Source organism: Pholcus phalangioides, unplaced genomic scaffold (genome assembly GCF_987345545.1).
Source record: "Pholcus phalangioides strain wild (caught in Gottingen) unplaced genomic scaffold, Ppha-v1.0 ptg000017l_1, whole genome shotgun sequence".
Classification (NCBI taxonomy): domain Eukaryota; kingdom Metazoa; phylum Arthropoda; class Arachnida; order Araneae; family Pholcidae; genus Pholcus; species Pholcus phalangioides.
In genome coordinates, this window is record NW_028301610.1 from 46,659,151 (window position 1) to 46,686,249 (window position 27,099).

A 27,099-nucleotide genomic window follows, 5' to 3' on the forward strand; every position below is an offset into this window, starting at 1 on the left:
CGATGATATACCCCATATAACCTTTGAACATTCCCCCCCCCCCCCATGATCCCCTTAGATGCTGAATTGTGAAAAATCCCTTTTTAGTGAGAAGTCTCTCTCTAACATTACAAAATAAAACTACTAACCAAATTTCATATTTGGTTATCGCTTCGGCGGTTTCGGCTAGTTTCTCTCTGTTACCTTTGAACTCCCTTATGACCCCATTAGAGACCGAATTTTTAAAAGCCCCTTCTTAGTGAGTCTTTAAATTATGAAATGAAAATATTGATCAAATTTCATATTTATAGCCAGTGGTTTCGGCGTGGCATGATTTCTCTATATAACCTTTGGGGTTGAATTTTGAAAAACCCGTTCTTACTGAGTCCTTACATCATGAAATGAAACTACTGCCCAAATATCATATTTATAGCTTCAACGGTTTCGGCTTGGAAATGATGAGTCAGTGAATCAGTCAGGACATGTTATTTTATATATAGATATAGATATACCGATTTAACCCACATGATTAAAATATTTGAACAAAATTAAGGTTGTCCGAATTTTTTGAACGCAACTGCAGTCTAAAGAGCTGTCTCATCCCTTTGAATTTACTGTTGCCGCCTGGGCTCAGTGAGTGTGGTCTCGGATCAGGTGCGTGACATCATTGCTCGATCTTGAAATACCAGGGTAGCCAATGGCAATTAACCGGTTCTATCAGGATGATGACTTCGACCGATAATGCCTCCGACAAGTCATGAGACAGCCCTTATCATATGGCCCTGGGCACATTCACAATTTCTTAACACACCAACGTAGGACCCAACATCCTAAACAACCCTTCCTAATGCAAACACGTCGACCTTTTCTTCTAGTCTTAATTACATCTTTCTTAACGGTTGTGACGGTCCCTATGATACGAAGTGGTGAAACACTTAGAGAGAATCACCAAGCTACTTATGCCAGTTTTCTTCGTCTTATTAACAGTGAACATTCTTGGTCACAGCATCTCTTCATCTTCTTTCTGTCATCTCCTCACGTTTTTATATTCTCAGACAGTAATCTTTTATATGGCTCTTTACGCGAATTACTCTTTAGCCATCTTATGCACTTTATGGATTAGCCAGTACTAGTTTCTCATGACTCTTTTATCAGCAAATTAATTTGTAATTGAATTTGAGATATCGAACGGAAGCAGTTTGAACATATATTAGAAAAAAGTGGAACCCCAGCTGTTTAAACATCAACAAGGTCAGTTATGTCATTTCATGGAAATGGAACACCAAAGTGAAATTAAGGAAGACGAAACGCACATTCACACAACTAGTGTGTCACACAAAGTTAACAACGCGATTTATTCATATTCATTTTTGTTCGTAGGTCAACTTAAATAAAATAATAATACAAAACGGCTGGATATTAGTAGGTATAAAACTGAAAACAATAGAAGACACCAATTTGGGTCGGTGTCGTATGTCAGCCGGTTTTTCATTTCACGACGGACAGAAAAAAAAACACCGTTTACTGTTCAAGGCAACAGAAAAAAAATACGTGTGTCTGTTGTGTGCCGTGGGATAGCTTTGTCTGTCCTCTTTGAAAAATGGACACTGTCCGTAAAAACGGAGTAAATACCATCTACAGACAGTCGAGAAAGGTGAGTAATGTTTAATTTTTTTTAAACGTCAACACATTCATATCACTGCTCAAAAAAAAAATAATGTTCTTGAAGAAAGTTTGATGGTTTCAGGATATATTGGGGCTGCTAATTCCAAATCTGTCGTCGATTTTATCAGATTGGCTCTAGTTCTTGAGGTAAAGTGAAAATTAAATTCCAATGGTAATACCATAAGCAGCATATGAATCACATTGTTGAGAATATGCATTATCCCAAAAACTAGTCAAATCGGCAAAACCAATGCTAGATTCGGAATTGGCGCATCCAAATGACTCTAAATGTTTTATCACCTCATTTATATCCTAGCTCTGTGATTATAATGATAGGACCTAAAATTAATGAAATATCTTTGGCTATGATTTACTGTATTTGTTTATAGTGCAGTTTCAATGTGATCCGTATGCTGCTTATGGTATTACTATTGAAATTCAATTTTCATTTTTCTCAAAAATTAGATCCAATATGACAAAACCAATGCCGGATTCGGAATCGGCACCCCAAAATCACGATAAAATGACTGAATCATCTTTGGCAATGATTTGCTGTTTGTTTATAGCGCACAGTTTCAATGTGGTTCGTATGCTGCTTAGGTATTACCATTGAGAAACTTGATTGTTACTTTTTCTCAAAAAGTTTCTCAGCCAACATGATGAAACCAATGCCAGCTTCGGAATCTCTCAGCACCCCCAAAATCCCCCTAAAATAACTGAAATATCTTTGTCAATAATTTAATGTATTTATTTATATAACACACAGCTTTTCATTGTGGTTTGTACGCTGCTTATGGTATTACCATTGGATTTTAATTTCCACCCTATCTCAAAAACTAAAGCTAATCTGACAAAATCAATGCCAGATTCGGAATCAGTAGCCCCAATTTGCCCTAAAATCACTCGAATATCTTTGAGAACAAAATCAGTGTTGAGCAGAATTCCAAAAAAGAGAAAATGTGCCAACCGATTTAAGTTAGTCTCATGATAAAATAATTTGTGATGGGTGAATGAGTCCATTCTTAGAAATGTCTTCTAAGTAAAGATCAGATCAGATGTATTTCCAAGAGGATCAACGAAGCAGAAACGAAAACTGCGAATTCTCATTTTTGAACTCATTCACCTCTTTTTTGTATTCACGAAGCAGAACTTGATCTGAATGAACATCATTTGAAGAACTAGGAAATATATAGAGACAACTGAAATATTCTTGTAAGTGTTCTTTCTCCCGTTAGACGACATTGATCCTTGAGGAATTGACCGTTGGAACTGTACCGTAATCAGAGGCACATTTATGGTTTTGCCCCCCCCCCGTGGGCTACGTGAATTTTGCCGCCCTTCTCCAGGGCCGTTTTAAGAGCATCATGGGGCTGATTGATTTTCTGAGGCCCGTATTTCTCTTGAGGCCCCCCCCCCGGCCCATCCGTTAAGACGGCGCTGCCCTTCTCCCATTCTAGTCTAATTTTCTTGACTAATCTATCTTTCCTCGAATACATCGCCACCCTGTGCTATAACCCGCTTGGACTCTTCCCTCCTCCCTCCGCACCACTCCTGCAAGTACAACTGTGTCTCTAGATCACTCTTTTGGACACTCCCATGCTCACACACTCTCCTAGTCACAAGTCATTCACATGCTCGCACACTGTGTTTTGGTCACTCGCATGCTTACACACACACTCTAGGTCACTCTTTCGGTCGATCGCTGTAGGTTACTCTTTTGGCTGCTCAACTGACATGATTCCTCGCTTTATAGGTCACTCTTTTGGTAACTCACATGCTTGCAAGCTCTCTAGGTCACACTCTTTTGGTCACTCATGCGCTTGCAAACTCTCTAGGTCGCTCACTGACCCAGTCCCTTGCTGTATGGGCAGAGGTGGATTTATTGAGGATTATACAAATTTAGCCGCCCTTTCCCCCTTCTACTAGTTTTCTCTTGGCCACTCATTCCTCAAATTTAGCTCCCCTAAGAACGTGCCGCCCTGAGCTATAGTTCGCTACGTCCTCCCTCCTTCCCCCCGTGAATTCCCAATCCTGTAAAAAAGATCCATCGTTGCCTATAGCGGCTCTCCTAATGAAACTTTCCAAACGGTTTTGATTTTTCCCGACACCCCACATCGGTCAATTCCTATATTTGAGTTAGCGATGCATCCGCTATCTTGGATACCGTTTGCTAAAAAAATATCTGTGCTAGTTGATTTCACTTGGAATTTTCGGTCAAGAAAAAGTTGTACAGTAAAACCTCTCTTTTGCGGACACTGGCGGGATAAAAAAAAATCGTCCGTAAAAGAGGGGTGATCGTTAATCGGGTGTTTGAAATGCATGTTTTTATTATACAAGGGGAAATTATTATTTGGCCGTAAAAGAGGGGGTGACAGCATTTGAGGGGGGGGGGGTGTCCGTTAAGAAGAGGTTTTACTGCGAAAAAACGACTTAATTAGAAAGTAAATGCTGTCTATTTATATGTAGAAAGTTTTAATTCACAGATTATATTTATCATTATATGCTCCATACTAATTTGATGGTAATGTTCTGAGCAAAAAAACTGGGCCTACCTTGCACCCAGGGCTCTATAATAAGGGCTGTTTCATGACGCGCCGGAATAGGTACAAGCTGACGTCATGCGCAACATCATTACTCAAACAGAACCGAGTGCTCCCGCTTGGCTGCCCCGCTAATTACCAGGGCCATTTTCTACACGCGAGGGCTAATTAGACTGGGAACTACACTTTATCGCCGATTCCGAACGGCAACCTTTTTTTTTTATGCTCTCCGAGAGGTTGGTGCGTTGACCTTTCGGTGTGTGGAACTCCCTGCGATAAGAAATCTTTTTCTGCGGTCATATCGCCGTTTCTGTTGTACGTCAGCGTCAGGAAAGTTTCTGACAAGAACGAACCCCCGGGTATCGAGAAATCGCAACTTTAGTCGAGTATCTTATATATAGACCTGGGCTACCGCGCCCGTCTAATTTGATGTTAAAATTTCTTGATAATTCGAACTCTTTTTTTTTAGAATTTTTTAGATAATTCGAAGATTAAGGGAAAAAATCATACTTTTTGTATGAGAACAAACCGAACCATAACAATTTTGATTAGCTATGGCTAATTATAAATGACCATAATTATCACAAAAAATACGCAAACGTGGCGATGACCCCGATTCATAAGGATCGATATGTAGGGATCAATATGTAGGGGCCGGCTAAAGCTCGGCGAAAGCCCGAATTTCGGCCAGCTGAGGCCCCCGGAACCATGCCCAGGTGAGCCCATGCGTTAAGACAGCACTGGTAGAGGTGTGGTTTCAGTTTAAAATATGCTCCAAATGTGTTAAAAATATTATCCAACCGGTACCAGTTTCGAGAGAGTGTCACAAAACAAAAAAATCTAAATTTTTATATTTTCCCCCCGTCCTCTAACTTCCAGTTAGAAAATTGTTGTCCTGTCTTTTTTGAGTTCAACAAAAGAGATCCTATGTTTTTAACTACAATATTCGCTTAGATATTTGAATTGAAAAATCGGAGAAAAGTTTGGAAAGGACAGCATGATTGGGGGAGCGGTGTACGTTAGTTTGCTGTTCTTTCCCAACTTCTCTCCGATTTTTTCATTAAAATATCTCGGTGAATATTGTAGTAAAAAAAAAATGTATGACTTTTTTGTTTACCTCAGGAGATACAAGGCAACAATTTTTTAACTGGATGTTAGAGAACAAGGGGACCGTATAAAAATTCGGATTTTTTTTTTATTTTGTAACACATTGTATTCTATCTCTTAAAACTGGTAAAGCGTAATTTTTGAACGCTTTTTGAGCATTTTTTAAATTCGAATCGTACCTCTATGACGGACGGTTGATGAGATGAAGACCGCCTTATCACTTACTTACAGGACACCCTGTATAGTAGAAGGATATGTCATATGTGGGAAAAAGTCTCTAAGGCCGGTATTACACTATAAAAGTGTGATAAAATCCCTTTTATAGAACTTGAAAAATCTAACCAGTAAGGTTATTGGCTACATTCTAGAAAATGCAACCTGTAACCTTATTGGCTGCATTTTTCAAGTTTTATCAAAGGACTTTTATCAAACTTTTATAGTGTAATGCCGGCCTAATAGAAGTATAGAAATAAACGGAGATAAAAAGAACAACTTTGTTTTTCATAGAATTACAACGAAGCTTCGTGATGATGAAGAATGAAGAAAGAAAACAGAGCTTGTTTGAATTTATTCCCCTCTGCGCAGCGTTTCTCAACCTTTCTGAACCCAAGGACCAGTGAAATATCTGAGATGATTCGGACTTCTTCTAACTTACAGCATGAGTTGCATGACCATGTGTCCCGTAAAATACGGGACATTCCAGTATTTTTATCCGCTCCGACTTTATACAATTGTTCCTTTTTTCAACGCAGCCTATTCGAATTTGTAATCCTTACTTAAATGATGAATGAAGATAGCTTTCAAAACTTATAAATTATACTATGATAATTTGGATGTGGTCGGCTGAAGTTGGTTTGTGGTCGGCTGAAGTTGGTTTTCTGTGGTTCCCAACTTCAAGGCGCAAATGCGAGCCGATCTCCCCGTTAAAAAGTCTCGCCACAGAGAGCAACAGTCCTACAACGGTAAATCATTCAACCATAACACTTCACTCATCGTTAGTAAAACTGGGGGCAGATGACAGCACTACACATAACAAGCATTACACAGAAACAAACTTTACGTCAGGTTGCACTACACGTACACGCACATTCCCGCATGTACCGATTCGTTGGGGGGTTCCGCGGGGGGGGGGGGGGTGCATGTGTGGTGTAGCAGTAGTAGGTAGGGGCTCGGGGATCCATGATGTTCTTAAGTCAGCCACCTCGTTGGGCAATTTGCCTGTTGTGGCGTTGTATTTGTATTTGTATAATTATGTGACTATATCTATGCTCATCCCACACACACTCATAATCAACGTTCTTCTGAGAACTACATTTCAAATTACCATGAGTTCCAATAGTACCACATCCCACTCGTTCATAATTTTCAGCCATTTCAGCAACAATTGGTGATTTACCACCTTGCGGCAATGTTTAAAACAAAAATTGGCAATATCCTGAATTTTGCCGTACTTCAGATCAGTTTCCCGTATTTTTCTCAATGGAAATGATGAATGCTTTTTGATGAAATACATTTTATTTAACGGCGATTTGCTGTAGTCCTTCATTCCCCCCCCCCCCCAACCTTCAACAATTTTCGGCAATAACCAGCAAATTTGTCGTAAATTACATTTTTTGGTTGCAATTTACTCCATATTTACTTATAGCGCTAAATGATTTTTTTCTCAATTAGATATGGTGATATGGTTACCCTGAGAAAGTCTAATTTCTATTTGAACCCTTAAGAATGTCACTAAAATCGATAAAACTTATTGCTAGAATATTGCTAAAATGAATAAGAACATTTTTTACTTAGTTAGAATTAAAATTATCGAGTCTGCCTGCTCACCAGCTGCACTATTGTCGCTCACCATAGATTGCACGGGCGGATTAACCATTAAGCAAAATAAGCACGTGCTTAGGGCACCAGGAGAAAAGGGGCACCACAAAAAATTGTCAAATATAGTACTTTTTTTTTAAATTAAAATTTTTTTCCCATCATCAACCATCCGGTAGAAATCCTAAAATGTTAAGAGCACGTGATTGAACAGTTGAAGAGCTTTATCGAAACGTTGTCCAGGGCTGCAACTAAGAGATGGCCGGGGGAGGTCTGGTGTTTCGGGCGCTGAGTTTACTCTTTTTTCATTAAAAATTACGGGGTGGAGTGCCAAAATGGATAAAGATTCCCCCAAGTAACAGAGTAAATTTTGTTTCTAGTTGCGGCCCGAGTGTGAGACCAAAGCAGAGACACTAAGTTAATTGCGAACAAGAACTCGTGTTAATTCTAGTTTTTGTGTTAAGATTTCACTGAATTTCCATAAAGTAAGCCCAGAGCCGTCTCAACAGCATCATAGACCCTCCCGCCCCGGGCAAAACAAAATTTTCTGAGGCCCCGCCCCCCTTACCTAGCTATAAATACCTTGCCCTTAATTTGAATACTTACTTTCTCCAAAGTTTTAACCACATCAAATTGTCATGAGGTCTCCCGAGTCATGGCATTATAGGCCTCGAGCGCAGTGACTTTCCTGAACCCCCCCCCCCCACTTAAAAATACCTGCTTACCTATTTCATATTTCTCGAAAACTGTAAAAAGATCTAATTGTCATGAGGCCCCGTTGTATAAGGTTAGAAGTAAAGGGGACTTGAATGCTTAGAGCCTTTATATGGGTTAATCCGGCATTGATATGTGTTGAGAACCCTAGCGTTTGGAAGCAATATTACGTCAGGTCCTGTCACTAATCATTGCATTTTACAATCGACTTTTTATTCCTTTCGGTGACTCGTCGTGGAACACCCCGTGTATTATTAGCAAACAAGCATATCTTTAGAAAGATGAGTCATGGGACGTTTCCTGACTAGACAGCGAAGGTATGTGTATTGCAAACACGCAACAAAATTAAACTGTCACAAATGTTTTACAACAGAGATTTCACTCAATAGGTAATAAAATAGATATCTTTTGTTTTGTGCAAAGAGGATTTTATCTCGTGAATATTTCACCATGTTATTAGCAGCGAGAGCCGGAGCTGAAAAAATAGGTCCAAAGAGATTAACAAGGTTTCAGTCAAATAATGCGAGAGAGATATGGGGGGGGGGGTCATTCAATTAGTACGTCAGCATCGATGGGGAGGGGGTTTCGGGTTTGCTGACAAGGGGGGGGGTTGAATGATGTTTACGTCATCTCGACCACCGTTTATAAAAATATTAAATATATATTCGGTGCGCCAAAAACGAGAAAAACCTTGTTTTTGTGGGCACATGAACTAACATTCTCCCTATTGATAAGTCCTCTACAGAGCCACTTTAGTGATCTCTAAATGTTTCACGGATCCAAGTTACCTGGAAATATGTCCGGGCCGCTTAAGTGCTCTGGAACTGTCACGCGCGTCACTCAATTGATCCGTAATTTTGCCGCGGATCACTTACGTAATCCCGGGATGTGCCGCGGGTAACTTGAGTGATGTAGAACTGCACCGAGGGCCACTTGACTGCTCTAAAACTCTGCCACATGCCACTCAAGGGATCTCTAAATGGGCGGCCGCGGACCTCTTGAGTATTCTGGAATTGTGCCGTGGATCACTTAATTGATCTGAAAACGTCCCACGGGTCCCTTAAATGCTCTGGCATTGTGTCACTGATCACTTAACGATCTATAAATGTGTCGCTTAGTGCATTTTTACAAAATCAGGTTTGAAATGGCGGGCCATGAGTTTAGCATACATGGCTTAGAGCATAGTTTACCACAAACGTTTTGTTCCATCGCAACATTCTTCAGAATTTTTTTTCTCTCATCGCCCCCCCCCACTCAAGTATACCCATAGTATCCTATGTTATATCCGTAGAGCTTCTATCCCCCACTGGACAATTCCATCGCCCACCATAGGGCGATATTGCCCACTTTGGGAAACACTGGCTTAGAGCATTTTTCCCAAACTTTTTGTGCCATCGCCCCCTTCTTCAAAAATTGTCATCTCTCATCGCCCTCCGACTCAAGCGAACACATAGGATCCCATGTTATACTCGTAGTTTTTATTGCCCCCCCCCCCCCGGACTATTCCATCGCCCACGTTGAGAAACACTGGCTTAGAGGGTGGATCGTGATGAATTTCTGGCACAAAAATAAATTTTAGATCGTCTTGGGGAGGGGGCGCACGAGCTTCCCTATGCCTCCCCCTCGCATATATCTCTGATCCCAATATGCGTTGGGGGGGGGGGGGGACAGGGCTGATGAAATTTTGCCGAGAAGAAATCGCCGATTCGTCAAATGGAGATCATCCGTATTTTACGCCAATCGCTTGTAACCAAAGGGGGTTAACGCCATTCATGGGGTTTTTTTTTACCGCGCCGATCATTTTGCAATTCATATAAGTTTTGCATAAGATTTGCATGTCATGATATTGTGAGTGTTGCTATTTGAGTTTTGGAAGATTTTGTTGCTGTAATCATGACCATGAGAGCTAGAGTTTTGTTTTTCTTTTCATTCTCGAGCATACTCGAAGAAACACCTATATCTGGAATTTCATTCGCATTAGCTGATTTTTACGGCCGCTATGGGTGCTTATATCGGCGAAGGTATTTTAAGATCACCCTGTACATTTCTTTTTCACTTTCGGGGAAGTTTAGGAATATGCGTATACAGTATAAATAATAGAAAAAGATTGCATATCTCTTCCTCTTGGTTTATTGGCCTTGGGGTCGGAGGGGGGTTTACGGAAAATTCACCGACATCAAACAGTTCTACACAAGTCAGTGAGCCAGTAAGTGAACGAGGAATGACCGAGTAAGTCAGTAAATGATGAAGTAGTTAGTGAGTGACAGAGTGGTTAATGTTGGTGAGTGAGCAAACTAGTGAGTGAGCGACCTAAAGATAGAGTAAGTGACCTAGTGAGTGAGTGTCATGGTGAGCGACCAAGTAGTATACTGAGTGATCTAGTTAGTGAGAGAGTGATAGAATGAGTGATTTAGTGAGTGAGTGATTGTGGTAATTGAGTGTGTGTGACAGTGAGCAACCTGGTGAGTAAGTGGTAGAACGGGTGACCTAGTGTGTTGATGATAGAATGAGTGAGTAAGTGAGCGACCTAGAGATCAAGTGAGTGACCGACCTACTGAGAGAGTGTTCGAGTGACATAGTGAGCGACATTGTAAGTGAGTGACATGGTGAGTAAGTGAGTGACATGGTGAGTAAGTGAGTGACATGGTGAGTAAGTGAGTCACAGAGGTAGCGACTCACTTATTCATTCACTCACTCGTTCACTCCATCATTCATTCACTCATGTCAAACTGTTGTCTGCCAATTTTCCCAGCGATGAATTTTTAATTCGGTGAATTGTTGATCGGTGAATTTTCCTAGCGGTGAATTGCTGTCGGTGAATTTTCTGGACACGAGTTGGAAGCACTTTCACCAGCACACAAAATCAGAAAAAAATTCCTCTTGAAAAAAGATGTAGCATTTTACAGAGGGTTTGCTTATTTTACACTTTTGTACTAGTTATGATGCCGTTCAGTTAAATTTACGGTTAAGAGCATAAATTGTAAAATCCGGTATAAAAAACAAACACGTACGAAGATGCTCGTAATTGTACTTTTCAATCGAACCGTTTCAAACAAGGTATTAACTACAACTTTATTCCCTCTCAAGGACAGCGTCGGATATCACAAATCCATTGCGGATGACTCAAACGATGGCCGACATTCATTTTCACCCTCACACAAAAATATGCAAATTCAATCGCGGGATCTCTTTTTTTTGTGACACATACGCGTGGACTCATTTGTTGCCGACTCTTCGAGAACGTTCACTCGAAGATAAATCCGAGAAAGTTACGATTCAGCAGCTGTGGTTGAATATATTGGCCTTGACTTTTCCCTCCTGTAAGAAGGTCAGCGGGCAACTCGGTTAACTATTTGCGTGTGGTGCGAGTGAGTGTGAGAGCTGCGTTCAAGTTCTTCCTTGCTTTTTCTTCGAAGAGAAATAGAAGTCGCCAAAGACACGCAAAGTAATGCATCGCAGGCGGTGCCTTTATCCGAATTGGCGCTAGATACGACGTCATGTGTAGCAGCCCAAATGGTTACGACTACGTTGACCACATGACCCACATTTACGGGACTTTCCGTATTTTGAAGTTTTGGACGTAAAAGTGTCCCATTTTCAAAGGCGGCTTTGCAACCGAGCGGCTTACCTGCCGCTCGGTTGCAAAGCTTCCATGTGCCACCCAGGGCCGCAACTAGGGGGGGGGGAAGCAGGCGCATCTCGTGCCCCGGGCGCTAGACACGAGGTGGCGCAAATTTCATTCTGAAACCTCTCCTTCAACATTACAAGGGGGCGTCAAAATGCGCGCTTGCCCCGGGTGACCAAGCATCTAGTTGCGCCCTGGTGCCACCCCTAAAGACGATCCTGGCAGAGAGATGACGAGACTTTAGCCTTGTGCAGGTGTGGCCATTTTCTCACTGTTTGAGGGCCAACATAATGGTCTGCTACAGCGTCGCAGGCCGCAGCATAGGCAGCACTCCGGTGTATAAGCTGCATCAGTAAAATTACCCAGAAAACTAGCAGATTTGTCTCCTTCATGAGTAATATGGTGAAAAATGGGCCGGTAGACTTCGAGAGGAGTTTGGGATGGACAGCGTTCCAAAAGACAATCGCGTGGATAGTAGGGCTATTGGACATCCGTAATGAGTAAACACGTGATGGTACTATGATGAGATGGATTAGCTTCTCATAGACGAGGCAGAATACCTGTAGATGTGAAGGGATGCGCACACACACCATTACCTGGTTCTCCCGTATGTCTATACGATTACACGGAATCAGATTTGCGATACATGTGTATTCTTATTACGTGAGTTACTTTCCTTAAACCGGATATCGGTATTTTTGTTTGAAAATACCGATGATCAATACCGTTGAATCTTCTTCAACGTGGAATGTCACCAACTCGCCATGTCAAATTTAGAAATAAATTATGCTTCTCTTTTTCGCGACAGAAATAGTTATTTTTGTCGAAACAGAATAAGAGAGTTCCACACCAGAAGAGCTCAATATAAACCCGAATATCCAATATGACATATTTTTGGCCTTTTCGAATTATTAGTCCTAGCATAGTCGGTTGGAGTTTCGAAGTGTTATTGTGCGAGTTGACATCCGCTTCTAAAAAGTTTCGCCACAGTGAGCAGAACACCACATAAATTCTGCTACAAATACAGCCACAACAGCTAAATTTGCCCAACGGTGGCGGGAAAAAAAGCCCCACAACAAACATTTTGTGTGTTCTAAAGGGTAGTATGATGAGAATATAGCTAATTACTATTGTCACTAGAAATAATAAATTTGAATAGTCTGAAAACCGTAGTAGTAGTAGTAAGTAGTAGTAGTAAAAAATAGTCTGAAAAATAGTCTGAGTATTGAAACCAATAGCTCAAATAATGATCAGAAGAACAATTTAATACACAGTAATGTTAATTAGTCCCGGGCAGGGGCGGCGCGAGCTTACCTGCCGCCCGGATGCGAAGCCTCATATGACGCCTCTAAAGGCGACCCTGGTGGAAGGCTGGCAGGGCTTCACTCAAGGGAACCTCTAGACAAACCTGATTTTTTTTTCAGAAGAAAGCCGCACACCATTGTTTACCGTGCAAAATAATCATGACCATACGTCCCGCATTTGGAGCAGATTTTTTTCACTTTTTGTGTGTGTGATCCAGAATTACTTTACCGTTCTTAATAATGCCAGATAATAGGTAATTTAATCCTTAAAACAGCACTTAATTTGGGGAGCCATCATCATTTATTCTGTAAAGATGATGTATAACGAGCTTATTTTTATCAAGAAATGTATTTCAAAGGTGTTTCTGGTACTCCAGGGACCGGGCAAGTGGGAAGCCGAATTTTTCCTTTGTTTCTGGACCATTACTGGAAAAAATACTGGGTGAAGGAACCAAAATGCATACTTGCCCCTTTTCATAGAGAACAGGGGCGGCTCTTGGGCCATGTGACACATTACGGCCGCCACTCAAGATGGGTGCTAAGTCTATCATTAATGGATGAAAAAAATTTTATTCGCGAAAGAAAATTATTTCTGTCCGTTATGGAGAGGCGCTAAATCCGAGATGAAAGAGCAAAAAAAAATTATTATTTTTTGAAAAAGGGAAGTTTTTTTGTTAGGAATTTTCGGGATAAGTTATGAGGGAGGGGCATGACCCACAAGGGTAGGACTGACAGGGCTCCAGCCCAGGGACTCTATCTTTAACATTTTTATTTATTTATTTTTCACGCTATAAATTAAGTGTAGAAAAGTCCCCCATTTAATATCTGGCTTGGGGCCCGCGAAAGATTCCAGCCTAGGGGCCCTGACGCAGGATGTAGGGCTATGGGGGAATAGACAGGAGGCACAAAAATCCGAGATCCCAAATAGAGATTTTCTCTCGAGCCGCCCCTGATAGCTTACATTCTTGTTTCTGGTATTACGATCGTATGCCTGTCTATTTATTCTCTCAAGTTTTCTCAACATCTCCGTTGTCATGGTATGACTCAAAAGCGTGATGGCACATGTGAATTTTAACTGTGTGGAAATTTTTAGTAATTTTGGAGTCAACTAAAGTCTGCTCTGCCTCCCCCCTATAACCTGCCACCTCTGGTCATGGGCCGCACAAATCACCTCGTGGGCCAGCTATTTACCCTGAGATTGACCTGATTTTCTTAGCATAAAGCCAGTGCAAAAGCATTTAGTCACGCAGGCCACTGTGTCCTTGGAAACGGGACGGCAGCCGTGTGTTGTACTGGCAGCGAACGGCAGCACGACGACGACTTCTCCGAACGGCGTTTCGTCCGTTATCGTGACGGACGGAATTGCTCATGCCAGTAATGGAATGTCTTTGTGCGTCCAATCCTCCGTACGAACGAATCCGTAGCGTGTGAAAGGAGCGTTACGGTCCCTGGCCCTGCCGATTTCCTCAGCATCTTCGTCGTCAAGATATGTACGACTCAAAAGAAGTGATATCATGTGAATTTTACTTCCGAAATTTTTTTAAAAATTTTGGTGTCTAATCAAAGCCTAAAGGCAGAAACACACTACACTGACGTGACGTGTTACTACGCCACGTCAGATGGCACGGGATCATACCAGACATTATATGGTGTGCACACTGATCTGATGTTTTAAGAGATGCATTAAGGCGTGATGACGAATTTCCCCGAATCAGAATTTGCCACGTCTCTGGCATGACGGGAATTCACGTTACGTCAGTGTAGTGATGCTTCAGCCTTTACGCCATCAGTCGAAGTGAAGTCAATGTGTTTGTTGGTCGTGATGTCTGTTTTGACTTTTTTCAACACCCATGGATGTGAGATGTGTTTTTTGGATGAACTTGATGAGGAAGAAATGTGAAGAATTTGCAGTAAAGTGTTCGATAAGAATGTGCATGCATGCCATACAGGGCCGCCTTTACCCTTCATGGGGCCCGTCGCGAAAATAATAGCTGGGCCCCTTAGCCCGATTTTTTCTTCTGTGAGAGAGAGAGAGGACTCGAAAATTCAGAAAATGAAAATTCGAAATAAATGCAAGGAGAATTTTTTTTTTTTTTAAATTGGTGAAAATATAGAATAATAGAAATATAGTGAAACCTCGCTACACCGTTACTCGATACAACGAGATGAATCCCTTTACAACGATATTTTTTCAAGTCTTGATCAGAAATGTCCATATTCGAATGTTAAACTGCTGCCTCTCGATATTTTAATAATCCCAGCGATATTTTCCCCAGGTCTGCAGAACATCGTTATATCGAGGTTTCATTGTAATTCCGGAACTGATGAAAATTCAAAAATTACTAAAAAAAGCAATTCTAGATATGGTGGAAATTCAGAATTATTTCTTTCTAAATGAAAACGCAGATTTCCAGAATTTATGAAAGAAACTATTGCTACCGTAAAAGCGGGTCCCCAAAACGGAGGGCCCGGTGAGACCGCACTTGTCCCACCCCCTTAAGAGCGGCTCTGATTCTCATGCAGATCGACAGCTGTCTGGTGAGCAAACACCTTCTATAGCAGGAAGACTCCGCGCAAAGCTTTGACGTCACTGAAGTCGCCCATTTCACCTGTAGCCATTGGATATACGTAGCAAGCCGACGTTTGCGAAATGGAAGACTTCAGTGACGTCCTGAGCTTCGCGCGGAGGTTTTCTACTATAGACGGTGCGGGTAGGTGGTTACGTTCAAATCCCGACTGAGTTGAATTGAAAAATTTAATTTGACCGTATAAGCCGCCCTTCGCGCTTTCTGTCGGGATTTGTATTTCTTGCGGCGCCGATAAGAATAATAAATTGCGATCAAACAAAAATAGAATGTATTTGATGCATTTTATATTATTCTTATCAACGCCCCACGCTACGAGAAATGCAAATACCGACAGAAAGCGCAAAGTGCGGCTTATACGGCGAAATTAAATCTTTAAATTCGACCGCGTCCGGATTTTGACCCAGAACCGTTGGTAGCAGGGTTGGTAAAAAAACCAAAAAACCGGGTTTTTTTGTTTTAAATAGCATTAACATTAAACACTATGAAATTTCTGAAAAATCATTCAAACTTCTAATAATTAACTAAAATAAAATGTTTATTAATGTAATTAACACTATTCCCATGCTAATTAATAAATATTTATTACATTTTAACAAAAATCAACTTTTGCAATTTAATTATTTTTTGCTTAACTCAATGGATTACTGTGTGTTTGAAAATTCTTTCAATGTTATTATTAATCATATAGTATATAAAGGTTTTTCTCCAGTTACTTTCAGTATACTTAATTAGGAAGCTATTTTGCAAAAAGTAATAAAAATTAGGTGAATATAATGTATTTAATGAAGCATAAATAATGCAGATTAATTAGCAATGATTCACGATATACAGGGTAATTATAACTAAGGTTCTGATTTCAAAACACTGTAAAAAAGAACGATTGTTAAAATGACTTGAAAATTGACATGAATATTCCTAAAAAAATGCAATTTTATTTGGTAAAGGGGAAAAAATACTTAAAAATGTAAAATTAATGACATCATCCAACATGTGGGAAATTTGCGCGCAGAATGGAAACAATAGCTAGTCATGGCAAAATTATACCTTAATTATAGCATTGCTGGATTTCATAATTCATGGAAACATCACAAAAAACGAAGTAATTGAACAAATAACTACAACTTACTTAAGAAATGTTAAATATGTTGTCCAACCTGAGGTTGAAAGCACAAAAATTGTTGTTCAACAACAGAATCGGAGTATGCCATGGTCATGATGTGGATGTGCTTGCAATTCAGCTTTATTAAACCAAACGCCCCCCCCCCCCCCGTTAATATTCCTGAGGAACTTCTAACATATAGGGAATGTGCTGGAGATTGCAATTTTGCAATTCACCAAAGTTTGCAATCTGACCACTGTTTATAACATTTTGAGCTACACCCACAGCCAGAAGTTGCAAGGGTTAAGGTGCATCCTGTCAAAATGGGTCTTCAGCAGCTGCTTTGCTGGTATTGCAATGTGCATCTTGATAGAAGTTCTATCCACACACTGATGCTGTGGAAGTGCCGAAATGATGTGGTTGCACAAAATAGATTATAGTGCTGGCCAAGTACAGCATCATCTACTTGCACATTTTGCACTACTTGCACTTTTTTTCCTTTTGCAAAAGAAACTTCTATTGCTTCAGGAGTATCCATGCAAATTTTCAAGTCATTCTGATCAGTACTTATTGTATAGTTTTGGAATAAAAATTATAATCACCCTGTATATAGCTCATTATTTTTCATAAATCTGTTACTACTATACAGTAGAACCTTGATTAACTGGGCTTAACAGTGTGAAAGTATAAAAGAAACAACTATTGAATATTAAGACTGGGAGATATACAGTAGGAGATGTGCTACTTCTTATGGGTATTATAGAAAATGAAAATGTATGTGAGGTAATGTAACTACTAGTACAATGGTCTTTGTCCTTTAAGGACAGCTGGTGTCTTTATTGGATTATAGAACCACCTGCCCCTAGCATGATGGTGTCACTACTGTTGCTGCTTCTTTGTGAAGGGAAAAAGAAACCCAGTGAGATAATACACCACTACATTTAGATGTGTGATGCAATCCTTATTCATGAATTTGCTAAAGATAGAGCATCAGAATGTAGCCGAAGGTTAGAAAATGTTGTAAGAATGAGAAATTTTGGCTTTTGTATATAACTTTAAATAACTAAGATACTTCATATGAAAAATATATATATATTCTGGCCACTTTTATTAGACTTTTTGAAAAAAACCGCTTATAAAATCTTATGTCATTTAAAGATATACCATCAGAATGTACCCCAAGGATATAAAATGTGGTAAAAATGAATCATTTTGGCTAATAATGAACCAATATGATATTTTTCAAGGAAAAAAATTATATTTAGGCAACTTTTATTTGATTTTTGTAAAAAAACCACTTGGTTAAAACCAAGGTTTAAACCATGGTTTAAACTAACATGGTTTAAACCGAACAACCCTGGTTGGTAGGGTCAAAACGCGAACAAAAAACAAAATTGATCAAAACACGAACGAAGCAAAAAGAACGAGAAAAACAAATATGGCGTCTTCACATGCCATTGACAAAAATCTGAAAGGCTTGATTTGTTTTTGACACGTAATAAGGCGTGTTACGTAGGATATTTCATAATCCGACACACTGCCACGTCACGTCAGCACAGTGTGAACGTACCTAAGACTCATAGGTAGAATTTATAACGCAAGCATTTCTACGTGGTCCCACGTCACGTCAGAGTAGTGTGCACGGATTTTTGTGTGTTACGTCAGATTACACCATCACAGACTTTACCACGTCACGTCAGCACATTGTGAACGTACCTACAGACGACTTGTTGGTGGAACTTTATATCACACGCATTAACGCGTAGTAACACGTCACGTCAGCGTAGTGTGTTTCAGCCTTAAGATGCCGCCTCTTATCAATTGCCTCCCGGGTACAGTTGCACCCTCGCTTAAGCCGCACCTGCCAGTTTTTCCGAAAAGAAACCTACTCCAATTCTTTGTCTTTACTAAAATAGTATATATTGACAATTTGTATATTGAATTAATATGAATACTATTAATATGAATTAATATGAATGAGGTAAATGAGGGTAATATGGCCTATAGGCTTCAGTGTTTTTTTTCTGAGGCCTGTATGATAAATTCTGAAAAACAGATAATATTAATATATACTTTGTGTGAAGCGTTGTTAAGAGAAAAATATAATGATCTTTTTAGGTGTATCTCAATGGGAAATATGAAAAACTAGCTGCTTCCCGCGGCTTCGCTAGCATGGATTTAGTAATTTGAAAACTACTTGGCGATGATTCCCTCATTTACAATTTGAACACCCCGTGGCCCCGTTGGGGGTTGAATTTTCAGAAACCCCGTCTTAGTGGGTACCTATATTATAAAATTTAATACTGACCAAATTTCATATTTATAGCTTCAGAGGTTTCGGCTCGGCCATGATTGCCCCAAGTCCCTCCTTAGGGAGTCTTTAGTTCAGCTTTTCTTCTCAAAGTGTGAGCCGCGACTCCTAGAGGCGTCGCCAACGTTTGTTATAGGCATCACGGCGAGCTGAAGATATTGATTTGTGTACTTATTTATGCTTTGAAGTGGTTCTTTTGCATGGGAAAATATCTTCCAAGTCATTATGGGTGACCCGGAGATGAACCATGCATTTTGCAAAGAAGCCGCGGGTGACAAAAGTTTGAGAATCACTGCTTTAGATAATAAAATAAAAATACTGATTAAATTTCATGTTTGTAACTTCAGTGGTTTTGGTTTAGAGGTGTCGCGAGTTCGATACCCAGTTCGTACTCGTCAGAAAACTTTCCTGACACAGGGAGACAACAGAAACGGCGACATGACCGCAGAAAAAATTGCTATCGCAAAGAGTTCCCCATAGCGCACCAACCTCCCAATGAGCATAAAAACAAGCTTGCCGTTCGGAATCGGCAATAAATTGTAGGCCCGGTCTAATTAGTCCTCATGTGCGGAAATTGACCGTCGTGCGACAAAAGTGATCAAAACACACACACACAGTAGAATTTAAAAATATATATAACCTTCTATATGAGCCTTTACGTCATGAAATAAAACTACTGACGAAATTTCACATTTATAACTTCTGCGGTTTCGGCTCGGCGGTGATGAATCAGTCAGTCAGTCAGGTCATGTAATTTTATATACAGGGTTTCCTGTAAGTGCTAATGCGCACTTTATCTCACCAATCGTCCGTCGTAGAGGTATGATTCCAGTTTGAAAAATGCTCAGAAGACGTTCAAAAATTACCCTCTACCAGTTTTTAGCATGAAAATACAGTGTGTCACAAAATAAGAAATCTAAATTTTTACACGGTCTCCCTGTCCTTTGACTTCCAATCACGGAAATGTTGCCTTGTATTTCTTGAGGCCAACAAGAAAAATTCTATGTTTCTAAGTGCAATATTCGCTAAGATATTTGAATTCAAAAATTGGAGAAAATTTATGAAACAACAGAAAAAAATAACGGACAACGCTCCTGTCCCTCATTTATGCTGTACTTTCCCAATTTTTCTGTTTTTGAATTCGATTATCTCAGCGAATACTGCATTTAGAAACTTGGAATTCTTTTGTTGGCCCCAGGAGAGACAAGCCAATAACTTTCTGATTGGATATTAGAGGACAGGAGGGCCGTATAAAAATTTATATTTATTATTTTGTGACACACTGTATTTTCACTCTCAAAACTAGTGCAGGGTAATTTTTGAACGCCTCTTGAGCAGTTTTTCAATTGAAACTATACCTCCACGACGGACGGTTGATGAGATAGAGGCCGCATTAGCACTTACAGGACACCCTGTATATAGATAGTCTTTTTCACAAAGAGTCTACCTCTTGGCCATATTCTCAATCGGTGAAGATAATATGGCCAATGAAAAAGTCCTCAACATTTCTTTTTATTTTTCACTATGTATAAAATCACAACACTAGTTTAGTCCACTAAAGCTGGTAGTGACACAACCCAGTCAAGTTCGTAGGTGTCCCTTCGTAGGTGTTCGTAAGCTCCTACTATCTCCAAACTATTCAGTTTAATGCTAAGGGAGTCTTGCACTGAAAAAAACGCGTGCTCTGTTAGCTCAAGCGTCTTTAAAATCGGTGCCGGGTTTGGGGAGGCAATCGCGCCCAAATGAGCGACAGCTTCTATCGAAGTAATTTCAAACGCCAGTAACTCAAGAAAAAATAGACATAGCGAATCCACCTTGGTCTCGTTTTAAGGAAGAATGAAAGTTTTTGCCAGTACAACATTCGTGGCGGCCGGATTCAGGAACTGCCCTCGCGTAAAGTAAATCCACGATTTTTGACTTTTCGGATTCGACATGTGTTAATAAACGGGACTAGCCCCGAAATAGAAAAAGCGAGTTTAAAACCCGCTTCAAGAATTTTCGCCAATGATTGCTCCCCATTTCTTTCCTTAGGGTGAGAACATAGTGCGTCCGTGTTTCCGAATTTCTGATTCTGAAAATCCGCGTCGTCTCTGATAGGTTAAAAACCCGAATTACAACTTTTTTTTTAGCTTGAAATTCGGGTTTCTAACCAATCGGAGACGACGCAGGATTCCAGAATCCGAAATACGAACGCACTATGTTCTCACCCTTACAAAGGGGAAAAGTCATCAAGCGGGTGCTAGAACTCCCAATGCTACCGCAATATTACACATGTAAACGGGGCTTATATCTCAAAGACTAATTATCCAATCCAAGTGAACCAAGTGTTGTTTTGAAGTGGAGTATTTGTGTTACAACTCATTTGGAGTTCAAAGCCTGTATCTTCAAAAACTCTAAAAGATACGAGGCTGTGAATTTGAAAAAGTTCGAAAATTTCCAGTTTTTCTTCAAATGTCGTGGTATATGAGGGCAAAGCACAACAATAATTACAAAAATAGCACACAAATGTGTGGAGCACAAAATTCCAAGGAGAATAACACCAAAAACGCCCTGTCTGAACCCAAAACCGACGCCCATTGCGGTCTCGAATATAGAAGGTGATGCCTTGAGTCCTTTGGCCATTTTGTATCTGACGTGTGATATATTTGTTCTTATGTATTTTGGGATATAGAATTCGAATCTGCCCTTAAAAATGAGCTATAACGTGTAAGGTTTTTTATGTAATTTATTAAGTATTTTTCGAAGGTTTTTTGTGTTGTTTGCGTTCTTTATTTCGTGCTGCACGCCGTAATACACTTATGAAATTAATCTGTGCTTATTATTGACTCAAAACTCTTTGTAATTAAACACACTGCACAGCGAGTCCAATTCAAATTCACTTCACCTACTTATTACATAAGCACAGGAATTACATTAATATATACATATACTGATGTATTGTAGACGAGCTCCCTCACTCCGAGTGAAAAAACAATGGCAACAGTGTAATACATTAGCTAATTAACATCTAACAAAATGCGTATTGTGATCACATGTAATACGCTCATATACACGCATTAACACATACATATACAAGAGATTAGTGTGTCAGTAATAAATGATATTTCAATTTCTTCTTGATCATTTTTGTCGCACCACGGTCATTTTCTGCACACGAGGGTTAATTAGACCGAAACCTACAATATATTGTCGATCCCGAACGGCAGGCTTGTTTTTTATACTCATCGAGAGGTTGGTGCGCTAACCCCTCGATGGGGGGGGGACTCCCTGCGGTAGCAAATTTTTCTGCGATCATGTCATGTTGTACCCCCGTGTCAGGAAAGTTTTTTTCTGACAAGGACGAACACTGGGTATCGATCTCGCGACACCTCTAAACATTCTTTGGTACTTTAGGCGAGTATCTTATCGACCTGGGCTACCGCGCCCAGTTTCTTCTTAAACACGGGGTGACTATTTATGAGTGTCGAGGATTGTGGTAGGCTTTTTCCAAGTTCTGGGTCCAAGAGAATATACATTAATGTAAAAAATATTACTTTTGGTGTGCGCTGGTACCAGATGAGTACAGGAGCTAGAGCTATAATGATGAGACGCGAGTCTTGGGGTTACAATAGGATTACTTGTGTGGCCATGGAATTTAATAGTTTTGTACATGAGAATGGCAATAAAATAATCATATATAGAAGCGAGACTGGTAGTATATTTATTATACAGGAAAAGGGATTGGTCAATTGAGATGGTTTGGTTGTGTGTTATTATATGTAAAAGTCTCCTCTACAGGACAGTTTGTTTATAATTGCTGTCAGTTGTCCTATCTAGTCCAGTTAATTTAGAAATCACTGAATTACAAATATCAGAGGAAAGTGAATCAGAAGATGTACGACATTCAGAACTGTGCAGACGTGATTATGACCTCACCTCAGAGAATAGAAGGACCTGAATGATTTAGTCCGCAATTTATATATATATATATAATAAAGCATTTATATACATATATATAAAGCATTCGAAATTAAAGCAACCTGAATCTTGAGTTCTAGGTCGAAAAAATTGAACCTTCTGCTTATCTGAAAAGAGACAAAGATTTCCAGTTTTAGATTAAGATGTGACCGTTTTTCTATTTGTGTGGTGTTCAGACATAAATGAACCGATGATGGAAATGGGTGTTCAGTAGAATCCACATGTGAGGTGACTATTTACCGATTTAAATAAAGTCAGCTCCAAAGCAGCATTATTGCAGAATGGCAATAAACTTCTTTTCTGTGCCTGTGGCTTATAGGGTGCCCGAGTGGCAAGATGCTCGTCCACCATCGTGAAGGTTGTTGTCAGGGTCCCGGGTTCGAACACCCAATATAGATAAGATATTTTCCCTAACGAACTCGAGGCGACCACCGATAGACATCGCCTTCACTTCCAACCCATCTCACTAATGGCAGTAAATTACAATATAGCGATATGGCCAGAGTTGGTGTTTGGTGAAGTAGTAGCTTAATGTGGCTTATAGGACTTATAGAAACGTATTAATGACTGTGCTACTGGAGGCAATGAGATATGAAGATTATGAGTGGCAGGTATTCTGTAATAGTGTGCTCTTCTCACTCCTTGGCTTCGTAGTGGTGATGGAGTACCAGTTGAGTACAAACATTTCACCTTTTGTGACTTTTTAGAATTTTGTTTACAGCTCTCTCTTAAGAGAGTCAGGCTTTCAATCATTTGAATAAAATATTTTTCGAATTCAGCGAGGGAAAGCTGAAATTGAGCGTATTTGTTGGACTCTAAATCAGAAAATTGTTGAAAGATCCAATTTTCGGTCAGTTTATGCTGTTGTTTTCAAACTTTTCTTCCGATTTTCTAATTCAAAAATATCTCAGCGAATATTGCACTTAGAAACGTAGATTTATTTTCTGTTGGACTCAGACAAGACAGGGAAACATCTTTGTAATTGGAATTTTCAGGACAGGGTAAACCACAAATAATATTTTTTTTTTTCATAGCTATAAACCCATTTCAATATGAATGACGTATGTAAATGAAATCTGCACGTTATTTGAACAATTTTTCTAATTGGGAACATGCTTATAGAATTAACGGTTGGCCATTAATTTGCGGACAAGGGACTTTAGGCATCACCCTGTAGGCAACGTAAGCATGCTCGGGCAACTCGGGTGGCATCTGAAGAGCCTGCGCCAAAGTACGGATGTGGATTACAATTTTGTTTTACATTGCTGACGTATCTACGAGACGTTAAAACGGCATTCCTAATGAAATTTATCGGGCGAAAAAGAACAGCATGCATGAAAATGTAACCGGGGAAGGAGAAGAAACCGTACGCAAATCTGCGTCACAGTGAATAAAAGGCGCGGACGCCTGCCCTGTGAAGTTATTTCAGCGTGCAACCGTTCTAACAGTTGTAACGTACGGGATTATGGCGCACTATAGTAATACTAAAAAAGAAGTCATGCATTTCATTTACGGAGCTGCCAACGGAAGTACCACAGAGGCAGCACGAATGTACGGTGAGCGTTTTCTCCACAGGTGGTTGTCCAATCAGAAAACATTTGTGCGTTTGCATCGGCAGCCGTGCCAAACGAGGCCGGCTAACTTCACAAAGCTGGCGCCCACGCCTTTTATTCACTGTGACGCAGATTTGCATACGGCTTCTTCTTCCCCAGGTTACATTTGCATGCATGGTGTTCTTTTTCTCCCGATAAATTTCAACAGGAACGCCGTTTTAACGTTTGCGGAGCGGCCGTTTCCAAACGCGTTTGCGTTTCATGTTAAGTCATGCATTCTTTGATGAAAATTGTTTGTTTTTGTGTGTACCACCACCTCTTAAAGCTTTCCCCATCTTTTCTGAATCACCCTGTACATGACTAATGTTATCACAAAAATAACTGCCTATCATTTTTTTAATGCATTTTCTATGTGAGTTATATTTCTAAATGTATTTTGAATATATTTCTAAATATATTCATTTTACATGAAATGGCTCAAAAACTTTCAGAAAGATAAGTGGAGACAACACCTTGAAAAAGATTCTGAGGTGGACATGAATTAATTCGGGCTCGAGTGACAGAAATTCAGATGATGGATGAATGGCACGAAAATTTAGCTGACAACGCGGATGTTTTATGTTAGAGCCAGGGCCGTCTTAAGATCATCATGGGCCCCCGGGCCAATCGGTTTTCTGAGGTTCTACCTGGTAAATTCTAGTAAATTTTAACCAGATCTGATTTCTATGAGGCCCCTTCATTCTTGAGGCCCCCGGGCCGTGCGCGGGTGGGCCCATGCGTTAAGACGGCACTGGTTAGAGCATGTATCCGTATCAACGATGTTCGCTAGTCGAAACCGTATTCTTTTGAGCAGTGGCACAGAAAAAGCACGAAAAAAAATCTTCGTTAGCCGGAGTACGTATATCAGTGTTACACGTATATTATATTAGTGACAATCATTCTATATTTAATATCTTTGTAGTCTTGTGTCACATTTAATTGTAACAATGCGGATACGGATTTTGACTAACGCTTACCAGGAAACACGATCAGATTAGCCTACAAAGTGTCATTTCTCTTATTTTGACGGCCATAAAATGCGATAATAGCCCACGCAAAAGAATTCTTTTTGCCCTTTTACTTAACAAGGGAACGGAAACAGAGATGACTCTCCAATAAAGTATGTATTAACAAAGAAGTTTATACACCTTATGGTCATACGTTTTATCGGCCTTAACTTCCTATTATTACTTAACATGTTCCGTTTACCTTTCGTTACTCGGAAAAGGATCATTTGAATGATGTGTGACGCCAATCTCTTTTACTACCGTGATGGTTATATTACGAGATACGCGAGCTGTATTCTGATTCGCAATTACGTTTTTGTTTACCTCGGTTATGGTTTTGGATGAACGATCAGCTTAAAAAAGCGCGACACGATCCCACTTTGATATCAATAGTGAAGCGTGAGAAAAATCAACAGGTCACAACCATCTTGATCTTCTATCGACCGCGAGTGTTAAAGTCGGAATACGATCATGAGTGCTGTCAAGATACCTATGAATAATAATAACTATTACTGCAGTGAGGTAAGTGTTAGTTATATGCAACATCATATAGAATTTTGTTTGCCGTGGTTTCTCGCAGTGAATTAATAGATATTCTGTGTTGATGAGTCATTTGATCGTTCTCTTCGTCCGATGGTCATTTTCGCATACGACGACAAAGACGCGCAGTTCAAAACCGACTACAGATGACCTATGTCTTTTAACGAGAGGTCAGTGCAGTGTTTTCAACTTTTTTCATCTCGAGGCACAGTTGAACTACCCCGTGGCACACTTGACCCTTTGAGGGACGCTTTTTATTTTCTACAATATTTAATGAAACTACTCGATGAATAGCTGGTAAATGTCTCATAAATGTAAAATATGATGAGAAAAGTTTTGTTTGTATCCCTGGTTTATTGCAGCGTAACCAACACCGCGTATAACATGATATTGATGAGTTTTCAAGATGTTGGTTTTACATCAAAAGGATAAATATGGTGATGATTCTTTATCATTTCATTGGTACAAATATTAATAAAAAATAAAAATTCCAAAATCTTTTAGGCTATTAAAAAATATGATAACAAATCTAGTATTCTACTTGTTCGGATTCTATTGCGTATGATTTGTATCAACCGATGCTGAACATAGAAAAATACCACAAATACTGCGCTTTTTTAATCGACACATATTCAGAATGAGTTATCAAAGTTGAAGCAATTATAAATGAAATCGAAAATATCTTTTGTCACTTCATTGTTGTTTAGAATGGTCGATAAAGTAAAAAATATTCTACGATATCTTTGCTAAAAAATTTACTGAACGCTAAAAATTAGGCTGTTTAACGGCATTGCTTACGTACTTTGTCCTTTCAGGTGAAATGTGATTTGAAATTCTGCATTTTCAGTTGAATACCTAATACACCAATATCATAAAGGTCTTAATTTTAGTTTTTACACTTACTGTTATAAATTTTGTATACAAATACAGACATAAAGACCACAACAGGAAAATTGCCCACCAATGTGACTGAAAAAAAGATGCCCTTAAAAATATGGATGTCAAATATAACTAAAATACAGCAACCAAATATAAAAGGATATATCACGAAAATAATTAATAATATATAATACACTGCCCATAAAAAAGATTATGCTTGTCTTATCTAACTATGCATAGCTTTTCGATTTAGCCGACTATGTTTATCGTTCTTTTTTTAAACGTATCAATTCTGTTACAATTCACGACCCCCAGAGGTAAGCTATTCCATTTATTACCAACCCTGTTAGAGGAAAAACTCCCTTCGACACCACAAC

At 39.6% G+C, this 27,099-nt stretch overlaps 1 protein-coding gene across 2 annotated transcripts in view; it reads left to right on the plus strand.

Moving 5' to 3' along the window:
- The first annotated feature begins 1,531 nt into the window (after positions 1 to 1,531).
- Positions 1,532 to 27,099, plus strand: part of LOC149073970 (solute carrier family 23 member 1-like) — a 42,769-nt gene continuing 17,201 nt past the window's right edge. The window contains exon 1 of one of the 2 annotated variants that reach the window (XM_089246585.1): positions 1,532 to 1,633. In XM_089246585.1, coding sequence (XP_089102711.1) covers positions 1,580 to 1,633 — 54 coding nt within the window. In that variant the 5' untranslated portion in view covers positions 1,532 to 1,579. Of the gene's footprint in view, positions 1,634 to 25,728; positions 25,826 to 27,099 lie in introns of those variants that run through there. The other variant, XM_089246586.1, reaches the window with a different exon arrangement.